General features: G+C 40.6%; 2 protein-coding genes across 8 annotated transcripts in view; both read left to right on the forward strand.

Annotated features, from left to right (window-relative positions):
• LOC112567945 (cubilin-like) overlaps positions 1–1975 on the forward strand; it is a 34372-nt gene extending 32397 nt beyond the window's left edge. For all 5 annotated transcript variants that reach the window (XM_025244868.1, XM_025244871.1, XM_025244869.1 and 2 more), the window contains 2 exons: positions 552–587; positions 1137–1975. In XM_025244868.1, coding sequence (XP_025100653.1) covers positions 552–587; positions 1137–1222 — 122 coding nt within the window. In that variant the 3' untranslated portion in view covers positions 1223–1975. The remainder of the gene's footprint in view (positions 1–551; positions 588–1136) is intronic.
• Positions 1–21224, forward strand: part of LOC112567946 (deleted in malignant brain tumors 1 protein-like) — a 67734-nt gene that overhangs the window by 36926 nt on the left and 9584 nt on the right. The window contains exons 1-13 of one of the 3 annotated variants that reach the window (XM_025244875.1): positions 9452–9992; positions 10486–10562; positions 10990–11022; positions 11398–11485; positions 11699–11796; positions 12109–12285; positions 13339–13423; positions 14224–14333; positions 15839–15997; positions 18110–18197; positions 18849–18958; positions 19326–19457; positions 19763–19847. In XM_025244875.1, the coding sequence (XP_025100660.1) occupies positions 10511–10562; positions 10990–11022; positions 11398–11485; positions 11699–11796; positions 12109–12285; positions 13339–13423; positions 14224–14333; positions 15839–15997; positions 18110–18197; positions 18849–18958; positions 19326–19457; positions 19763–19847 (1217 nt within the window). In that variant the 5' untranslated portion in view covers positions 9452–9992; positions 10486–10510. Of the gene's footprint in view, positions 1–9451; positions 9993–10485; positions 10563–10989; positions 11023–11397; positions 11486–11698; positions 11797–12108; positions 12286–13338; positions 13424–14223; positions 14334–15838; positions 15998–18109; positions 18198–18848; positions 18959–19325; positions 19458–19762; positions 19848–21224 lie in introns of those variants that run through there. The other 2 variants (XM_025244876.1, XM_025244874.1) reach the window with 2 other exon arrangements.

Genomic DNA, 21224 nt, shown 5'->3' on the forward strand with positions numbered 1-21224 from the left:
CCTCATACACTCTCTGGTTGCTTTTGCCTTTGTGGGCTCTTCTTACTCACTGACCTCGCGCTGCACTCTATATATATATTCCTTGATGTTAGTGACCTATGTAAGCATTGCATGGAAAGCAGAGAAACTTTAACAGAGAAACTATTTGCACCATACTTTCGTGCCCGTGTATTGTTAAACTGATTAGCACTCGGACAGTCTGACAAGCCCGGCAACTTTAACGGCAAACACATTCATACAGAGGTCTGCAGGGTATGGGTAGTTTACAACAGACACTACTCCGTCATGTACACAGGCTTCATACTAAGCCAAGTCTGGTCAGTGTCTCTTTTTTAGACTAATAAGTGTGGTAAGTACTTGTGTTTGTTCATATCAGATCAAGTACATAGTATGAACACCGCAGCACTATTTACTTAATCGTGTTTTTTTTAAACACTGCTTGCTATAAGTTTACTATTGTAAAACAAATTTACTGGTGTTACCAGAGAACTTCGTCTGTATCTTTGATCGTCACTCAGCTTTATTTAAATTGTTCCTTTTTTATGTGGCAGATCCCCCAATCACATCAACAAGTGAATTCACACCGGGTGAGTCCGTAGACATTATGAGCTGTATATTTCCTACATTTATTATGTATACCAGTGTGTGCTTACATAAATTTTACTCATCCTCTACCAGTTACAAGATACGTTTTGTGCAATTATAGCATTTATCCTAACTTTCTGACAGTCTCTATGTCTATCTCTCTTATATAGGAATGAATCTATGTAAGATTAAAACATATCTGCACCCTTATGAATTTTTCGGGAAACAAGAAGAACTGCAGTAGCTTTAATTCTGTCTGCATCATAATGATACAGTCCTAACATGTTATTTATATGTCCTTCTTATAGAAAAATAATAGGACATACCAATATAATTTTACAATATATCAGATGGTCTGAAGCTACGTGAACAAACTTTTGATTGTGTCTGAATTGTAAATGCCAACTGATGATTTCCTTCTGTAGTGATATGGCTTGTGGATTGGTCGGAAAGAGAGCTAAGATAAGATTTTATTTAATTTAACTATTTAAGCTTGAGGAGCATAATAGAACTCAACATCTTCATCTTTGTTTATTTCTTATGTCCAACAGCCACAACCACAAGTACCAGTACCACCGGGCAGCAGCGTGTCATCAATGTAAAAGTAGTATATCGTAAAAAATGCACACGTAACTGATTTTTGTATTTGTGTAATCACACAATAAACAGTACCAGTTGTCCTGACATTTTATGGTCATTAATCTTTGAAGATATGTATACAAATAATTACCCTGACTACTAGTTTTGATGCACATGTTGAAGATCTCTTCTGTAACATTTGAGTCTGTACACATAGAATTTAAACAGGCTTTGCTTTGGTTGCATATGATAGAAATTTCCTGTTTTATTGAGATCTTCTTCCCTGTCATAAGGAGATGAATATCAAAACTGCAAAGTCAACACCTTACTTGTATTGATAATTTCTTTAAAATGTTTTTCCTTTAAATAGGAATAGCTGCATAGTTAATCAAATCAAATAAAATCATTTTTCTTTTGCTCACAAGGGCAGGCATACATACTCATACAGACATCTAACGCACACATAATAACTACTATTTGTTCATCAACTGCAGGCAAACAACATTAATAATTGTCATGTATGTCATGTATTGGCCTGTGACAGAAATACCTGCATATCATTAATTATTTAGATTGATTATTAGGACTATGGTTACAACTCCTGTGATGTGTAACTGTAACTGATACTTATGTTTTGCTCTGACAAAAGCATTAACGTAGATAGTTACATAGTTGTGATTATGCTTATTATTTCAAGAGCGTAATATCTCAAACAAATGGAAATTATCAATTTGTTAGCAGTTATTAATTATAAAGGTATACACATTTTAAGTGCTCGTTGATAAGTATGGATAATAAAGCGAAAAATTTACAGTTTTGTTGTAGTTCCATTTTGTCGTTATAACAAATTAGTAAACATACCAAGCGGTTTTATTAACATGCCAGTACAAGCTGTCTGCCATGAAAGTCATTTGTACCTAGAACCTCTCAAGCTGGGATTTTTTTCAATATAAAATCTACCACATTATTTCAGCCAGTTTTTTTTTAATTCACATAGATGGCGTTGAATAGTAAGCAACTACTCCAATTCACTTGAGATCACACACTTCTTGTGATCAAGTCTCTCTCCCTATCTCTCTTTCTCCCTGCCCCGGGGTCTCTCTGTGATGTGAGCCTTTCCCTCTCCCTTTCCCAGCAAAATGTTCCAAAAGAGGTGACTGATTTACTTAAAGACCAACTTGAATGGTTTGCGTTTATCCAGATATCGTTAGATTTAGGCAAGATAAACATAACTTGTAAACTTCAGCCTCCAAAGCCGATCCGTTAATTAACTGGCAAAGTACGCGATTCCTACCTGAGATCAACGAGTACCACTAACAGGGTACAACGTCACAATAACAGTGTACTACGTCACGCTAGTACAGATTTGATGACATGGCTAGCAGTCAACACCAATCAGAGCTTCTTTTCGTGATATATATATATCACCCAGCAAATATGTGTTGCAAAGGTGAACACCGGACTGTACAGTTACACCGATCTCTATAATCCACCCTCATGCCAGAGCTGTACTTCAATGTAAAAGACTTCAGGGAGGCTTCAATGCGTTTCTGTCTACAGTGAAGTAATAAAAACCGTTTTGTACAGGGGAGAACTGTAGTCGGCATTGCAGACCTGACATAGCGTGTGGCTGCTGGGTGTGTGTTTGTGTGTGTGCAAGGATGAGGACAGGAGGGGTATCGATGGATTCTGCTGCTAAGTGTCGGGCTGATTATTTTTAGCTCACCCAAACCTCCAAATCCCCCATCTACCTAAAGGTGACAGCGGTTAGACTGTCCTTAGGTCAGTGAAATATCTGAGTTTTCTGTCTGTCCAAACCCTTGTACTATCCACATTTCGTATACTGCAATAGGCTGTCTGTGATGTTATAACCCACGAAATGTTCAAATAGAGGTCACAAACTTTACTTTCGCAAACTTCTGGCTAGCTGGCTGGCTGGCTGGCTGGCTGGCTGGACTACTTGCATTAATAAAGGGCTAATAGGTGCACATGTTCACCTGCTGACTGATCTGGAGGAACTGGAAACTGTTCATGAAATCTCATCCTCTACCCAACAAGACAAAAGTCAAACCTCGGGTTTGGAGTGCTTTGCAGACAAAGTTAACTTTCGTGTTCTTCCAGCTACGGGAGACAAGGCAGCCTCTTGTTTGAGATCTTTTTTTTCCAGTTTTTATTGCATTTTTTACAATGTTCTTTTTCGTTTATTATACAATATATTCAAATCAAAAAAATACTACCACATAAAACAACATAGACACAGGAAAAAAAAACACGCTCCTGGCAATGCACACAAAATCTTTCATCAGCCTCTCACCTTACCCTATGCAGAAAGAAGCAGCCAACCATAAAAACATAGGCTAGGTCCCTGACCCTTTAAGATAAGATTTTTTTTGTCCCAGAGGGCAATTCTGTTGCAGCTCGATTAAAATTAAAATTCATAATTGCAAGCACAAAACTATTCATGTGTCATTCATTCAAAAATCTCCCAAAATAAACTTAGGAGCATCAGGACAAATCCAGTCGAGATGGTGAGACATCTGCGATGCACTGTAACTCATCGGAAACATTTGCCAGGGGATGAATATACACAAGGGTTAAAAAACCGCTGAGGTCAAATGGGCGAAATTGTGAGAAGTTCAAGGTCGCGAGTACACGTCCTTTCACGAATAATAACCGTATTACAGTACCTGCTGTTGCCATAGAAACAGACTCCTCATGTCAGTAATTGTAGCAGATCTATCTGATCGAAACGGGCCAGAGAAACTGGAGATGTCCAGATCAGCGTCACCTTCGTGGAGCCATGTTTCCGGAAACGCCAACAAACAATTAAGTATCCCTAGATACTTGTTGCTGGGGTCATTCGTCGTTCAATAGGACTGATGTCGTCTGTTGGATGTGTTATGTGCAGCTATGTTTGCTATAGAATGCATTCCAGCTTATATGACATGTTTGATCTTTGGCCTGCGGACTGTGCTTGTATTGCATGTAGACGCTGACCTTTGGCTGGAGGACCGTCATTTAGTTCTGACGTCACTTTATTTTACGTCATTTTGTCATGTGTCACTTTCTCTCCTTTATGAAAGTGTCCGGGGTGTCTATGTAGAGGAAGCACCTTTGACTTTCCGGCAGCAGTGTCCCTTGGGACAGGCGGGAGCACTGGTCCTCACATGGCAATCAACTCTCACAGCTGGCTCCAGGTCCTTAACCTGGCTACACCCCGGTAACCGCTTCTGCTGGCGGGCCAAACCCTGTGAGGGGCTGACGTGTTCTTATGCACGTCAATACAATACTTGGAGAGGAGATGGGCGCCACCAAGTTCGCCAAAGCCCACTGAAAGGACTTATGGTAGCAAAACAGAATAGAAGCAACATGCCGGATCGGTCGAGGCCCGGATCACCAACGACCGCGCACCCCTCTGGTGGTCTCCAGGGAGGGGGCGACAAGTGTGATACTGGAACCAAGTCTACACCCAAGTCTACAATCAAGCTGCCTACACAAGGGACTACTATCGGAACATGGAATGTTCGCACACTCTTTCAATGCGGCAAAGTGAAAGAACTCACACACGAGTTACAGCGTTACCGCTGGGACATAGTGGGACTTGCAGAAGTCCGATGGACTGGTTTCGGGGAGTCAACTACAGATGAAGGCCACAAGCTCTGGTTCAGCGGAGACGAAATCAAGCATGAACGTGGTGTCGCTTTCATTGTCAGGAAGGAGGTGGCTGGAACTGTCATCAGCTGCACTCCAGTCTCTAGCAGACTTATCTCCATCCGAATCTCTGCTCGACGCACAACATCACCATTATACAAGTGTACGCCCCAACATCAGAACACGAAGATGAAGAGGTTGAGGAATTCTACGAGGAGCTGGACAACATCATCAAGAAAACTCCGAAGAAAGACATCTTGCTTGTCCTTGGCGACTGGAATGCTACGATCGGCCCTGACGCTTACCAACAATGGGCAGGAACAGTCGGCAAGTTTGGCCTAGGCAACACCAACGCAAAGAGGCCTACGGCTACTAGAATTCGCTCAGAGTCACCGTCTCACCATTGCCAATACCTCCACCCGCACAAGAAAGTCAAGAAACTGTAACGTGGCATTCGCCGGGAGTCTGGTCCATAACCAGATTGACTTCATCTTGCTGCCTCAGCGTTTCAAATCAAGCATCAACAAAGCACAAACGAGGTCCTTTCCTGGCGCTGACATAGGCAGCGACCACAACCTCGTCCTCACTAGCCTCAAGTTGAAACTGAAGTTGAGACGTGACAACAATAAGAGCCCTCGCATCCGATTCAACCTTGAGAAGCTCAAAGATCCGGACACAGAGAGGATCTTCCAGGCCCAGGTGGGGGCAAATTTGCAGCCCTGGCTACTATAGACTGCGACATAGACGCCCTTGCTGGAAGTATCAAAGAGGTGCTACTCTCTACTGCAGACGAAGTGCTGGGGAAGCAGAGGAAGCGCAAACAACCCTGGGTGACAGACGACATCCTTGATTTGCGACGAAAGGAGAGCCTTGAAGAGAGGGAGAGGTCGAGACCCGACGTCAGCAGACAAGTACAGACTTGTCAACCAGCAGATCAGAACAAGGATGAAGGAGGCAAAAGAAGACTGGATCGAAGACCAGTGTTGCAGCGTGGAAATAGGCATGGCAAGCGGAGACAGCAAGAAGGCATATGAAACACTGAAGGCCCTCACCAAGACTCAGCAGCGACCAGCCACAGTCATCGAAGACAGCGCCGGACAGCTCCTTACGGAAAACGCTGCTGTACTACGTCGTTGGACTGAATATTGCCAAGACTTGTACAACTACAAGATCGAGCCAGACACCAGCATTCTCCAGCATCACCAGACTGGGACAAGAGAGGCTGAAGACCTGCCAGTCCTCACTGATGAGGTGAGAGAAGCTATGCACAGTCTGAAGGGAGGAAAGTCGCCTGGTGTGGACAACGTACCTGCTGAGCTGCTGAAGCATGGAGGAGACGCAACAACCAAGGCCTTCACCACACTGTGTCAAAAGATATGGGAAGAAAAGAAATGGCCAAAAGAATGGGCTCAGTCTATCATCATCCCACTCCCTAAGAAAGGGAACCTGAGGCAGTGCCAGAACTACAGAACCATCAGTCTGATAAGTCCCAAGCAAAGTAATGCTCAGAATCATCCTCAACCGCTTAAAACCTATTGCAGAGGAACTGCTGGCAGAAGAACAGGCTGGCTTCAGGGCTGGAAGAAGCACGGTAGAACAGATCTTTAACTGCCGTGTTATGATAGAAAAACACCTGGAGCATCAACGTCAACTATACCATAACTTCATCGATTTCAAAAAAGCTTTTGATCGTGTCTGGCACGATGGACTCTGGCAGGTCATGAGATCATTCAACATAGAGGAGGGACTGATCCAGATGGTAGCAGCACTCTACAAGAACGCCTCCAGCGCGGTACTACTCAACAACCAACTAGGCGAGTTCTTCGCGATGACGATCGGGGTCCGTCAAGGGTGCCTACTCTCTCCATCCTTTTTAACATCTTCCTTGAAAAAATCATGCAAGACACCCTCCACAACCACCTTACCTCAATCTCCATTGGTGGCAGACCCCTGTGCAACCTCCGCTTTGCAGATGACATTGACCTCATGGCAGGCAGTAACAACGAACTTCAGGATTTGACGGACAGACTCTCCAGGCGAGCGGGGGCCTATGGCATGGAAATAAGCTCAGAAAAAAGCAAAGTAATGATTATTTCCACCACCGACAGCAGCAGCAACATCGTCATGAACGGCCAGAAACTGGAGGAGGTCAACAGCTTTCAAGTATTTGGGTGCCACCCTGACTAGAGATGGTTGCTGTACAGCAGAGATCCGTATCAGGATTGGTATGGCAACATCCGCAATGTCCAGACTGGATAGGATCTGGCGAAAGCAACTCAATCAGCTTCAGTACCAAGCACAGGCTGTACAAGTCCCTCGTAGTGTCAATCCTACTCTACGGCTGCGAGACTTGGACGCTGCTTGCCGCAACGGAAAAGAAGCTCCAGGCCTTTGAGAACAAGTGCTTGAGAAAGCTGCTCCGCATCTCGTACCGCGAACACAAGACCAACGCATACGTACGGAGCACCGTAACCTCCCTCGTGGGCCCACATGAGCCCCTTCTGGCAACAGTGAAGCGGCGCAAGCTCGCCTGGTTCGGACACGTCACCCGCCACAACACCCTGTCCAAGACGATCCTACAAGGAACCCTCGAAGGGAGCCGTCGTCGTGGTCGTCCGAGGAAAAGCTGGGTCACCAACATTAAAGAATGGACCGAACGCGAGATGCCAGACCTGCTCGCATCTGCTCAAGACAGGACCGGGTGGAAAATTCTGTCTGTTGCTGCTGCCGGACGGTCCCCCCTACGCCCGGACCGGGCATGGGACTGACCTGACCTGAGATACTTGTTATATTCAGCCTATAGTTGTAACTCACACAAACAGATAGCTCTCTTAATTACATATGTAATTATAGTTAGAAATATATATATATACACTGTTGCGTGTCAGGCATGTTTCTGTGCCTGTGTTTCTCTCAGTGCTGAGGACGCACCGGTAATAGAAAGGTTTATAGCAGACGACGTCTGACGTCATATGCCAGGCTATTTTTACCCGGTTCGCGGAGGAGGGGGGTCAAGGCCATTTTTCCCGCTGACTGTAGCAACGCCTGACGTCATGCCCGTGCTACGTCACGCGTCGTCTGCTTGATGTTGGATCTGCTGCTTGTTGTAACAATGGGGGTTCGCTGTTCATTGCCCCTTCCAACCCTGTCCGCAGTTTTGGCTCGGAAAGCCTTCACGCGCTGTAGCGTCACGTGGGTGCTGTGGGCGCTGGCCATTGGTTGAGGGAACCAATTTAGGGCAGATAATATATAAGTAGAAATCTCTGTCACTAAAAAGTTAGTTAGTAACACAAATTTGTAAACAAAAGGTGAGATGTCGAATCCTAGGGAAATAGCTATTAATAGATAGTCTAGACAGAGGACCTTGACCCTGTCTGAGTAGAAATATACACAGGGCGGGAAGCCGGTACACAAGGGTCAGAGATTGGACAGTGTAGACTGAAGACGTGTCGAGCCGTAGAGTAGACTGTACAACTGATATGTGTGTAAATAAATAAAGGTATATATGCTCAGTCTAAAGTTAGCATTGAGAGGGAAGATATAACAGTATGCAGGTGAAGTTTTGTTTACTTGAGACCACACTTTCCATAGAAAAATGTCTCTCCTTTCCTCGCTGACTTTCTCCCAACCCTCTCACATAGCCAGGTAGACATCAGGGCAAATTAAGGGAAGTTTGCGGTCGCCGAGATTTTGTTTTACATTGTTATTTTGTAAAAAAAACCTTGTTACTTTCAAGGTGTTTAAAAATTCTGAAATTCCCGTGTTACCCATGACTTTGTAGTTTAATATATTTTGATAATAATAGCCCTCGTTTACAGTGAGCCACTCACCGAGGCTTAACAATAAGTTGAATTCAGTGGCCAGTGTATTCGTGCTAAACTAAGCTCATATAAGCTGGCAATAAAATTGTACAGAATACATGAAGCCGTTGTGAACCTTCTTTACTATGTCTTTGTCTTTCTTTCTCTTTATTATTATTTACACGTTAACATACAGTATAGTGAAAAGTAACATTAACGAACATGAAATTTCACAACCTAGTGAGAGATGCAGTCAACGTGTACTCAGTGAAAACATTATTCTGACGGTTATTTTGCCACTCAGTCTACGTGTACTCAGTGAAAACTGCGCAGGTTGATACAAGCTAATGTCACAGAAATGAGTCGTTAACTCAGTCACAAGGGGCCCGGCGGTTACCTCCTGTAAGCCCGGGGTACAGATCGAGTTTTGCACAACTGACCTCTCTCTGACATATCGTGATACCAGGCTCTGTTATTTGAGACATGATCGTTACACTTCACCGACATCAGCCCTCACATTAGGTTGGAAGGGAGACCACTCCTGTACAGGGGTAGGATAATCGTGTCACTGGTCGCCATGTTCACGTCCTCTTTTTTAGACATTCTTTCTCTTGGATAGGGTAGGGTGCAGTCACTGACAGAGTGAATGATATATCCTTAAAGGGTGTCGTGTATTCAGTTATAGAGGTTGGGGTGTATTCAGGTACTAGGGTTTTTGTGTATTCTGTTATATAGAACAGCATGTTTGGGGATATGTATTCAGATAGTCAATGGGGTGCGCTCAGCGATACATTATGGAGTTTATTCAGTGATAGAAAATGGTTGGTTTGTGTAGTCCTGTTGATGATGGCACGAGGTGATTCTGTAGTTCTGCTGATGATAGTGCAGGGGGATGTTTGTTCGTCTGAATCGCGTGGTTGCAAGTGCTGGCGAGTTCTTTCTAACTTTTGGATAGAACATTTTGTCCCGACCTTAGTCTATTCCAAACAAATTGCACTAACTGGGTCACACCCTAAAACATCGTATCAAGAAACAAGGATGAAATAAACGGCAAGACAGTGACCCAATCTCCACCATCAGAAAGTCCCCTCGCGGGATTTGACTGAATTCAGTTACACGAAGGCTCGACAAGGACACGCATGAGTTACAATCTTCACCAGATACTTATTGTCAGTTCTGCCTTTTACCATTCAGATTTCTTACACCAGTGGAGTGAGGTGGTCTCATACGGGTTCTGAATACTTGGAAACCCTGATTTACTTCAGGATTAGAGAAACCTTTTGTGGGCGACTGCAACTGGAACTACTTCTGGAACAGTCCTGAAGGAATTACGACAGTTACATTGGGATCATTCATTACGGCTCTACGTATACTTGTGTAAAACAAAGAGAAGTAATACTAGGCCTTATAAGCAGGCCTTTTTCTAGTTTTTCGCTTTTGTTCTAAAAAAGTAGCCCAGTCATTTCGTAACCTCATCACAGGTTAAATCCTATGTACAAGAGTGAATAAAGATACAAGAAATACATTAACTTTCTGTGAACGAAGGTAAGATTATCAGTTAACACTATTGCAAAACAAAACAGTCGAACAAAGCTGAGTTGAAATTTCTTGACTTTTAGCCAACGTCAATGCCTTTTACCACGTACGGTTAAACTGTTTTGGGTCTATCATTATTCTGTCCTTGTTTCTATCCATATTTGCTGATGGGTCTTAGGTTTGTATGAAAAAATTCACTTAAGGCACAAATCATGAAGGTACTATTACAATATAAATTTCAAGTTAGGGAGATTTCTATTTTTAAAATTCATAGTTTGTTTCGGGAATCAGGTCAAATCACATTTTAACACATTTGATCTGTTGGTGATCACAGGTTTTCTGACATTTGAGTGAGCAGTATGGCGCTCATCATGCTTCTCACAGTCAGCTTACTCATCATACTTTCTCAGAGTAAGCGATTGCTTTATGTGTTTATTATTTTGTTAGTCTGGTTAATAAGTCTATTACGATCACATATGCATTATTCTCTTGCTTTGCGCTTGCTCGTGCGTGTATGTGTATATGTACGTGTATGTGTGTAGGAGATGACCAACTGTAAGCACCTTAGTGAATATCTATTCGAGATAGTTGACTACAACAGTAACCGTGTATTTCTCTATACTTCCTTTTCCGGTTGCATTCATTACTTTCAAGAGATTTAGTTTGAAATATTAAAATTCTCTAAAATAGGGTTAACCCTCTATCTATCCATTTGTGTCGAGCCAACAGAGATACTATTAGAGATTTCATTTTACCTCGGAGTGACAGTTTGCAAAGGCATATCCAGAAGAATTCTTTTCCTGTAATTGTAGCTTTGTATCCTATCTTTTGTATTCAGTTTCATCGACCACATCATCAGACGTCTCATCGGGTGAGTGACTAAACATCGCACCACATTACTCTGGTTGTACAGAACACACACACACACTGGCAAAAGCATGCACTCTCTTTCTCTCTTTTTCTTTAGTTTAAAATTAATTTATTAAATAATGAGACATCAGATGAGTCAATTGACAGTCAACGCCACTCTCTTTACTCCAATCGCTTAATAATATAAACATATCCAATGTTTATTTTAGCTTTAAGTACCTGATATAAAGTAAATGTATGCCTATGAATAACTAATAAAACATTTATTGGTAATAATTTAACCTTTTAACTTTTTAAAATTTAATGTGTGAACATCTTAGTCTAATAAATCTCTGTCTTAGTGATTATCAACTGAAAAATTTACTTTTCTGTTCAGTGTGCTCTGTCAATGCTACGACTGTCACTGCTGTACTCGGGCAAGTTGGTAACCTAACATCTCCCAACTACCCGTCTCCCTATTACAAGTTAGTAGATGTTTTAAGTCACATTAAAGCATTACTGCCGGGGTAAGCATCAAGTAACCTATCTGTAAACTAAAAGCAGACCACTTTTACGCGAACAGCACATGTGGTGTATCATAATATTTTTTTTAATTGAGGATGGTCTGTGAATAATCAACGCCTTTCATTGTTATAATTAGGCCTAGATATCAGATGGTTTAATGTTTTCTTTTGCAGCAAAGCTGACTGTCGGTGGCTGATAGACGCTGGCAGTGGTTATGTTGTGAAGATCTTGAACCTCAGTCTGGAGGCGGGTTTCTTGGAGTTATATGACGGTAAGACGACTGGAGGTTTATTTGGTAGGAGTTAATATATTGAAAGAAAGGTAATGTTTTCATAAATCATTAGCTCAATAACGTCAATACGATTGTTTATATTTCTTGGACATGTGTATTACTGCTTTTTAAGGTCTTTGTTATAGTTTTATTGTAGGTTTTGAAGGGATGTGTATCGTTATCTTAAAAATATTTGTGTCTTAATATTATTACATTAATATTATTATTACATTGTAGCATTTGATTTATTTACAAATGTCAGTGGAGGTGTACAGTAGCTACTGTTAACTCAAAATACACATTCTGCAACAGGCACCCAGTTATCCAATACCTTTGTTATAATCAAGTTGGGTTCCATGACCGCACAGTCAGTCTTCTACAGCAGTGGGCAGTACATGTACATCAGGTTTTATAGCAACAGCAACCTCACGTACCCAGGCTTCAGGCTGTCATACGAGGCCGTTGAGCAGCAGTCTGTGGCCACGTCTGGTCAGTTTGTTTTTCTTTTTTAGACTAGTAAGTGTGGTCAATATATTTTTTTTGCAGAGTGCCTCCATGCCTTTACTGTTAAAAACACACACAGAGTTTCCCAGATCAAGTGCATCGTATGAAAGCTGCAGCAGTATTTAATAGTTCGTGATTTGTTTTAGGGTTGTATTTAACTACTGCTCGGAATAACTTTTTAAAATAAAGTTACCTTTTTCTTTCTGTAAATTAATTCCTTTACATTTTATTTAAGAAAAGGTGGTACAGGTTGTACACAAAGTCTCTTATGCTTTTAATGATTTTTTAAATGAATAAATCAGTCTGTACAAATTATGACAAAATGCGGAATAGATTTTGAAGGTGTTTTGCTTTAGTAAATACACCTTTATATGGGCACCGTTAGGTCTACAAAGCACAAGACAAACTCTGGTGACGAATGTTGCAGACATTCATTCAAAGATGTTTAGTTCAACTTTCTTCCTCTTGGTTAATCGTTTCGCTCAAGCGTATGATAGAGTTGCATTTTAAAATCGTACAATCGCAAGTTGTTGTGTAAACCTTGTACACTGTTGAACGCGGTACCTGTAACTGTCTGGCAGCAATACAAATGGATTTTGAAGAACAAAGGATTGTCGCGCATGATCACCCTTTTCTTCTGATATTCTTTGTCCTTCATTTCTTTCATTATTCAATGCTGTTCCTCTCTCCATAAAATTATTGTGCCATGCACTAATTGTAGTTTTGCGTATCCGAGTTCTTTTCAATAACCACGAAACACTTTGTGCCTTTCGAAAGGTTTATTTAACAGTCTCTCTTTCATTAACAGGGTACATTAGCTACACACATGCTATGTGATTACAGACCTTTACTAGGTACATAAAACAAATCTTATTAACATATCTCATCAATTTCCTTTTAAGTAATTGTTTACAATCGTACAGAGACATTTTGTAAAGCCTGTGTAATAGGTTTTGTTTGTGTTTTAGTTTTGCTTTAATTCTCACTTGCAGTTATGAATCAGTTATGAATGTCTCACGCTATTCCTCACCTGTGCAGTTTGCTCTGTCAACACTTCAGCTCTCTCGGCTGTAGTCGGGGAAGTCAGTTACCTGGAATCTCCTGACTACCCAAACTATCCAAAGTAAGTCATTTTATTGAGAACATCTGTGAAAAGATTACTACTTAGTAACCATTGTCTAAGCTTATAGGTATAAACTCTGCTCAGCAAGTGTAACTGAAGTCACGTGCATCACAATATGTCTCATAGATTAAATAAACTTGAGCAGATACATCTCGACGGTACACTACCAATTTCTACATAGTGGTCTTTACTTGTAAAAAAGAGTTGTACTCAGTAAGTTTTTGAGCACACAGGGCTCACCTGTTTCCCTATTGCTAGGTTTCACAATTAAATAGTATACACATTATCTCTTTGATGTTTCTTCTGAAAGTGAAAGTATTTTACAGAAAGAAGCTTTCTCTATCTTTCGACAGTATGCTTACCAAATTAAAAATTCTTAGTTTAGAAGTGTATTTTTTGTATTATTTCACCAGACCTTAACTGACTTTGCTATGTATATGTCAGATGATTTATACTGTTATATCTTTGTCGGATTTCTGACACTAAACTAGTCAGCTACATCCCCTGGGGAGGGTAAGTCAACAAGGGGTAGGCGAATTCTAAAACGTTTCTCTCTCTCCACTACCGAAAAGTTAGGAGCCTGAAGTTACCTTTATTATTCAGAAAACATTCACGGCTACGCTAAAGTTTTTGCTACTACTGCTACCTAACGTGTAAGGGGCATGTTGTTTGCTTTTAACACTCTGATAAACGTAGCTCTGCTGCTGCATTATTCTGTCTCTCTCGGTGCATTATTGTCAAATGCCTTGCAAATGTCTAATGATCCACTCCACAACCAGTCAGCTCTCTTTGATGAACAGTAACTCCAGCTGTCAGTGGCTGATCACCGCTCCGACTGGTTACATCGTTAGAGTGACTCTTCTTAAGGTTTCCCTTGATGAATGCTGTGACTACTTAAACTTTATGGATGGTAAGAGGTTGAGTTTATCAGATAATGCATTTTTGGTTTATGTTGTGTTCGTCCGTTTCTTTTTGTCTGTGTTTTCTTTGTTTTGTTTGTACATAGGATCGAGATATGGCGATATATAAATTAATTATAGTAGTAGTAGTAGTAGTAGTTGTTGTTGTTGTTGTTGTTGTTGTTGTTATTCCCGGAATAAATGCATTCCTGGCTAAGGCAAACAAGGCGGCCCCTAGGAGGTGGTGTATTAAACTTGGACCAATATGATAGGTCTTTAGCATCACAACAGCTTTAATAAAACCATGAACACATCTAGCAATAAGAGACATTAACACTTCTGATAAAAAAGTAAATGCGTAATTGAGAGCAGAGTCACAATTAGAAAGAAAAAAATCCCAAAGGTACGGCACATAAGTAGAGAATGAGCTAACCCATGTGAGGGAAATACTTTTGTTCGACAAACGTCGAGAACGTTAACAAATGTGAGCAGGTGCCAGGTTGTCTAGTAGCAAACTCATGCCACTGTTAGTTAATTATGAGACAGAAGACCCCTGAAGCCGTTTGTCATGTGGAGGAGCAGGAAATGTGTGGTCATTTGAACACTTAAAAACATTTTTTTGTAAACGGTTTGAGAGCTGAGTACGAAGGACTGCAAGAAGTGATACAATTTCCAGGGTGGAAAGAATACAAATCGTTACAAAGAGTTCTATCCTTCCGTAGTAAGACCCGCATCTTCGACACCAATGTGAAAGCAGTCCTACTGTATGAGTCTGAAACCTTGAGAGTGACAAACACCATCAATAACAAGGTCCAGTCCCTTACCAACCGATGGCTACGCCATATTCTGGGAATAAGATGGCCTGAAAAGATCTCCAACAACTGCCTGTGGAAAAGAACCAACCTAAATGGTACTAGCCAAGACCTCAAAAAGCACAAATGGGGCTGAATAGGACACACCCTGCGCAAACCAGCTGACACCTTTGCCAGGCAGGCACTTGACTGGAACCTTCAGGGGAAGAGGAGAGTTGGGGGGCCAAAGCAGACTTGGAAAAGAACAGTAGAGAGCGGGGCAAAGGACGTCGGAAGCGCGTGGGCCCAACTGAGGGGGGCTGCCCTATAACGGGTCCGCTGGCGAGGTGTTGCCTTATGCTCCTCGAGGAGTAACAAGTGATAAACGCAAAGGTCAATGTCATTTACACAAAGATGTCGTTGAAAGGAAGCGATTCTTTCCAACTTGTAATAAAGTAGACCTGGTATTTTCACACTACTAACTTTATAAAGTATAAAAAAGATCGATGGCAAGTGCATATCTGAAAGCATCGTTTGACTAATGTCGACGGTAGCATGTTAAGGTAATGGCCACCATTTTTCCACTAGTCTCAAAGTATTTTCTCCATCTCGCCATCCCACAATTTACTGCATATCCATGGCTTTCTATACTAAAGCTATCAAAAAATAGAAGAAACAGATGTTGGTAACTGAGTACTAAATGTCAAAACACTTCTTTGTCACAGGTATGTCGGCTCTAGCCCCCAGTCTGGGCAGGTTTTACGCCTTGCCCTCACAGCGACTCCTCAACAGTTCTGGACAGTACATGTACATCAACTTTTCTACCAATGGTATTCCAAGGCGCGGTGGTTTTAATCTTTATTATGAAGCAGTGCTCTTATCTGGTCAGTACATTCTTTTTTCCTAAGAGCGTTTTACTTTCAGTCTGTCAATTCAGACTACTTCTTCTCTTTTGTGTTTTGTACCTTTATTTTTTAAGACTAATTTTTGTGAAACTTGATATGTGTGTGAGTGTAAAGTGTCCTTTTAAATTACTACTGCTACTACTACTACTACTAAATATAATAATAGAAATGCGAGAGATATATATATATAGCGCATACCCACACTTATAAGGAGCGTGTTCTTAGTAGTGGTTAGAACAAATATTTACTAGAGTCATGGAGTTGGGAGGAATCTCTGATGCTTTATGGTTTTGGAATCTTTTTTTAGGAAAATTTCTTACATTTTGGTATGTTATAAGATGGCGGGCCAGATTTGTTTACTCCTAAACTTTTGCAGACAAATCTTTTCATCGGTTAATATTTGAATCGTTCTTTAAAGAAGTTAAACATACAGACTACAGACTATACTTTCTGTCAAGGTATAACACGATGTAGCTATGACAGGGAAACAGTATCGACACAGCGTTTGAATTTCGCCTGAAATCGGTACGGATCGCAGTAGGGTACCTTGATCAAAACCTATTTAAAGTCGATTTCAAACTTTTATTTTAACGTCACAGCGTATTTTCCTGATAGTTTAATAACCAAGGAATCCATTTTTAAGGAAAAGTCAAACTGCACAAAACTGACCCCATAAAATTTCGTGACCTCTAGCACAAAACTGCTCCGCGCGACTTGAGATTCATTTCGTCGTGGAGGGTCACAATTATATTTTAGCAATTGGCGTGAAAAACCTCAGGGCGATTTATTGTTTAAGATGTAAAGAGATGCTATTCCACAGCAAAGAACTGATTTAAAACAAAAATCTGTTCCAGGAACAGGAACATTAAATTTTAGAGAAGTGTAAGTGTTAATAAAGGTTATGCCTTATTAGATGCTCTTTTATGTGCTTATGGATGTGTTTTTCTAAGTGTTTTGAGATTAAGTGATAGAATTGAGGTTAAGCGATATTTTGTATACCCGCTGGATCACCTTATTTTTGTATTGTGAAAACGTTTGCTTCCTTAAGGTGGGTTGGAAAAAGTAGGATTTATCAATGCAAAGGTTATACAAATAGTTTATCAATGGCCGGTGTTGATAGCGTAAGAAATTTGTTACCGATGCTGTCAGGATCTCTGGTGTTTATTTCCTTGAGCTGGGTAAGTGCTTGATGTACTTTCAATACACTTATTGGGGGACTGGAAAGATCGGTATTAATCTGTGTTGAGTTACAAAAACTTAGTAGTTTGTCTTGCTTGCTTACTTGTGATTTTTTTCTTTGAGACTACTGCAAATCCTGCAAAATATGTGTTTGATGTGTTAAGGGGTACTGTAATTGTAAGACCGGTTCATTTTGATTTGTTTGTTAATTGATTGATGGCTTTCCAGATCCTCTTGCAATATATGGGTTTGTTACTTTTTTTTATCTTGCTTCGTTTCGTAGCGGTGACAATGTTTTTCCCCCTTTATAAGGGCGTCTTTTCCATCGATTGCAGTCTATAGTTCCGAATCGACCCAAGGGAGCTTTATGCTGTGTTTAGCACGTTTATACGCAGCGGTACATATTTATGGTTTATTATTAGAAATTGGTTTTGCCAGGCCTTAACCTATTATCGTAGCCTGCATTCAGAATAGTCCACATTCCTTACATCGTTTGCGTTGCTGCAGTGATCCTGATTTTTAAGAGGGACAACTATACATCACATTTTCTATACATCTAAACATCACATTAAAGACGATACATACAGTTTGTGTTGTTAATTGAGCATATCATTTACCCTAAATTTCGATTTGTCTGGGTTGATGAACAATATCTAAGGGCGGGCATTTGTCATTAATCTCCGTCGACCATCGAATGTGTCTAATCCTTTTTCCAATCATTTTTTTGTATTTTGTAACATTTATATTAAATCATTCTTATTGAATTTATTTATTGTTCTTGTTATCTGTATTTTATTTATATGACATGTTTTATCACGTTGTTCGTGTCACTGCCGATAATATAAATAACTAATTTTTACAAGCTACACCCTTGTCTCACCACCGTCATCTAATGTTTTATTTCTCCCACAGAGTGTCCAGTTGACGGCAAGAATGTCTCTGTCATACCTGGACAGATCCGTGTCCTGACTTCGCCAAACTATCCGTTAAACTATCATAAGTGAGTGGATTAAAAAGAGTGCATTTCGTTCACATATTATTACTCCTTATACAGTGGTTTTTTTTCTCAGCCCTAGCAACATGCTTCCACGCGGACATCGTGACAGCCAATAATACACTACTAAATAAATTTAACACTTATGTAGGGAAAAAGCTGAAGATGTTAATTAGTAAATACAACAGGTTATGATTTGTACAGGACTACGATCGCTATTCTATCACGATATATGTCGCCGTTTTCATCTCTCAGTTTCTTCAGTGAGTTTTTATTAAGTACTTTAGAAGTATTCTGTGCTGGGTAACTAGAGAAAGACTAGAGACTGCAGGTGAGAATGTGACCCTGGGACATTTCCTGTGATGTCAAGCAGTTTGTCAGGTAAGAATTCCCTGGTCTGCGGATTTTAATAAATTATAGGTCCCCCAGTCCGCCCTCTTTCAAACTCAGTGTAACTGTAGAGAAGTATTCCACTCTGTTATATTGATAAGTCACAGATGACCATTTTTTACATACAAGGACGACAAAAGTGAAAAAAGATTACCCGGACTTTTTATCGGATTTCCATTTACGGTTAATGAATAAGTTCTGTACTATAACTAGCTTTATTACTGCTATGTTCCACACATCTAGATTAATAAAGAATTTTATCAACAGTAACGCCGACTGTCGGTGGCTACTGTCCGCTCCCAGTGGCTATGTTGTCAGGGCGACTGTCTGGACCGTCAATGTAGACCTCTATAATGACTACCTCCAGATTATAGACGGTAAAAGTTTACAATTCACATTACTAAATGCTAGCTGATGTGTGTGTGTGTCATGGTGGTTGTATCATAATTAGTCTTAGATGTCTTTAAACTCAAAAAATAAATTATTCAAAATAACGTTTTTATTATTCATAGTAACTAGCTTATTAAAGTAACTGTGTTTATTGTTGACAATCTTTATATCTACTAATAACCTCCGGCTAGACTTTGTGGAGGCGTTTTTTAAAGTGTGTGGGTGTGAGAGTGAGAGGGAGAGAACATTTGGCTACTAAAAATTAAAAACGGAACGATTCAGGTCGTCCCACTTGTTTTTTCTCTGACATAAATATTTCCGTCACATGGATGTTGGATTATTCTCCTAGTATAGATACTTTCCGGTCCACGCCCTCGCAGAAAGTCTACAGCAGCTGTGGACAGTACATGTTCATCAGATTTTTCACCAACTTTTTGAATGTCAACTCGGGCTTCAATCTGACCTACGAGGCTGTTCCCATCTATGGTAAGTGTTCCTTCATTAGTTCAGCAACTTTTAAGGCAACTTTAAATACTTCTCTTTATCGTTACAGGCACCACTTCTTTGAATTTATTATGATTCTGTGTGTGGAGATTGTTATGCAGGCAAGCGATCATAATGTAACCTTATCTCTTATCCACGCTGATTTCTTTTATATATAATAATATACAATAATAATGAAGATTTATCCAATATCTATTTTGATTTTTTTTCCGTTTTAATCTCTTTTAAACTAAACCTGAGGTGATGAATCAAGGATGATTATCTCACGCTATTACTTACCTGTGCAGCGTGCTCTGTCGACCCTACGGATCTCACTGCTGTAGTCGGGCAAATGAAAGAGCTGTCTTCTTATTACTCGTCCTACAATTGCGGGTATGTCATGTATTAAAATCATTTTCTATTCAACGATTATTACTCAGTAACCATTCTCTCAGTTTACAGTAAATAGCGAGACAGTACAGACAGCGTGACAGTCATTTACCTCATTGTATGACAAAGTAAATAAATCTCAGCAGATGCATCGCAGTGGTACATTATTCTTTTTTCTAATTGTTTTTTTTCCAACTGGCACATCTTTACTGCTACAGCACGTTGTACTCAGATGATCTTTGAGTATGCAGGGCTAACTACTTGCTTACAGAAAACTAAGCAATTAAATTGTACAAAAGGCATAAACACTTCACTTCTAGCTACGTGATATAAATGATGTGTAAGATGACTGGAAAAGTATGGATGACCAAGATGACCTGCGACCTTTTGTCACGCATGGAAGGTACAGACCGTTCTTTGAAGTTTATCAGTTTTGCTTTTGTCATGCGCCATTCGTAGATCAGACAGGTCACTTTGATAAAATATAAAAGATAAACATTCTTGAAGAATTAAAATTTATTACTGAATGACAAATAAAACATGTATTTCCCAAAAGCTTGCCTTTCTTTCTACTTTTTATAGTTTCATATTGTAACTTTAACCTTTGTAGAAGTTTTAACAAAATTCTACTTGATTTCTTGCTCACTTTGTTTGGATTTTTTAAATTTTCCTAGTAAAAAAGAAGATTATCCTTAGATATTTGACAGCGTGCATACCAAACATAAAATTCTATTAATACCATTATCATCGTTCGCGGGGAAAGGTCAAGGCCTTTTTCGCTGCCTGTAGCAACGCCTGACGTCATGCCCATGCAACGTCACTGGTTGTCTGCTTGATGCTGAATCTGGTGCTTGTTGTAACAATGAGGGTTCAGTGGTCATCGCCCATCCCAGCTTTGTCCGCGGTTTGCGAGCAAAAAGCCCTCACGCGCTGTAGCGTCACGTGGGTGTTGTTGGCGCTAACCATTGGTTGCAGCCCCTGGGAGACAATATAGCGAACCCCACAGCGTAGCGTCACTCAGGGATTCTTCCTGAGGCGCTGAGAGGAGCGGTTGGTTGTGAAAGGTGAGAGGCCGCCTGTGCAAGATGCGTGTTTACACAGGAGCCTAGAGTGACCAGCAAGCTAGGGGTGGACTGGGAGGCTGGTACTGTTAGTGGACACAGCAGCCAGAAGTGATCACGCAAGCAAGGGATGGACTGGGAGGCGCATACTGTTAATGGACACAAAACCCAGGAGCGACTGCCCTTTTAATGAGCCCAAAAATAATGAAAACTTACAAACCGCCTTCCTGTCTAAAAAGTATATCAAGAAATGTTCACATCTTTAGACAAGAAAAACTTTCCTGTTTTCATGTTAATTATTTTTAAAATTAATTTACTT

The sequence above is a fragment of the Pomacea canaliculata genome, linkage group LG7 (genome assembly GCF_003073045.1).
Source record: "Pomacea canaliculata isolate SZHN2017 linkage group LG7, ASM307304v1, whole genome shotgun sequence".
Taxonomy (NCBI): Eukaryota; Metazoa; Mollusca; class Gastropoda; order Architaenioglossa; family Ampullariidae; genus Pomacea; species Pomacea canaliculata.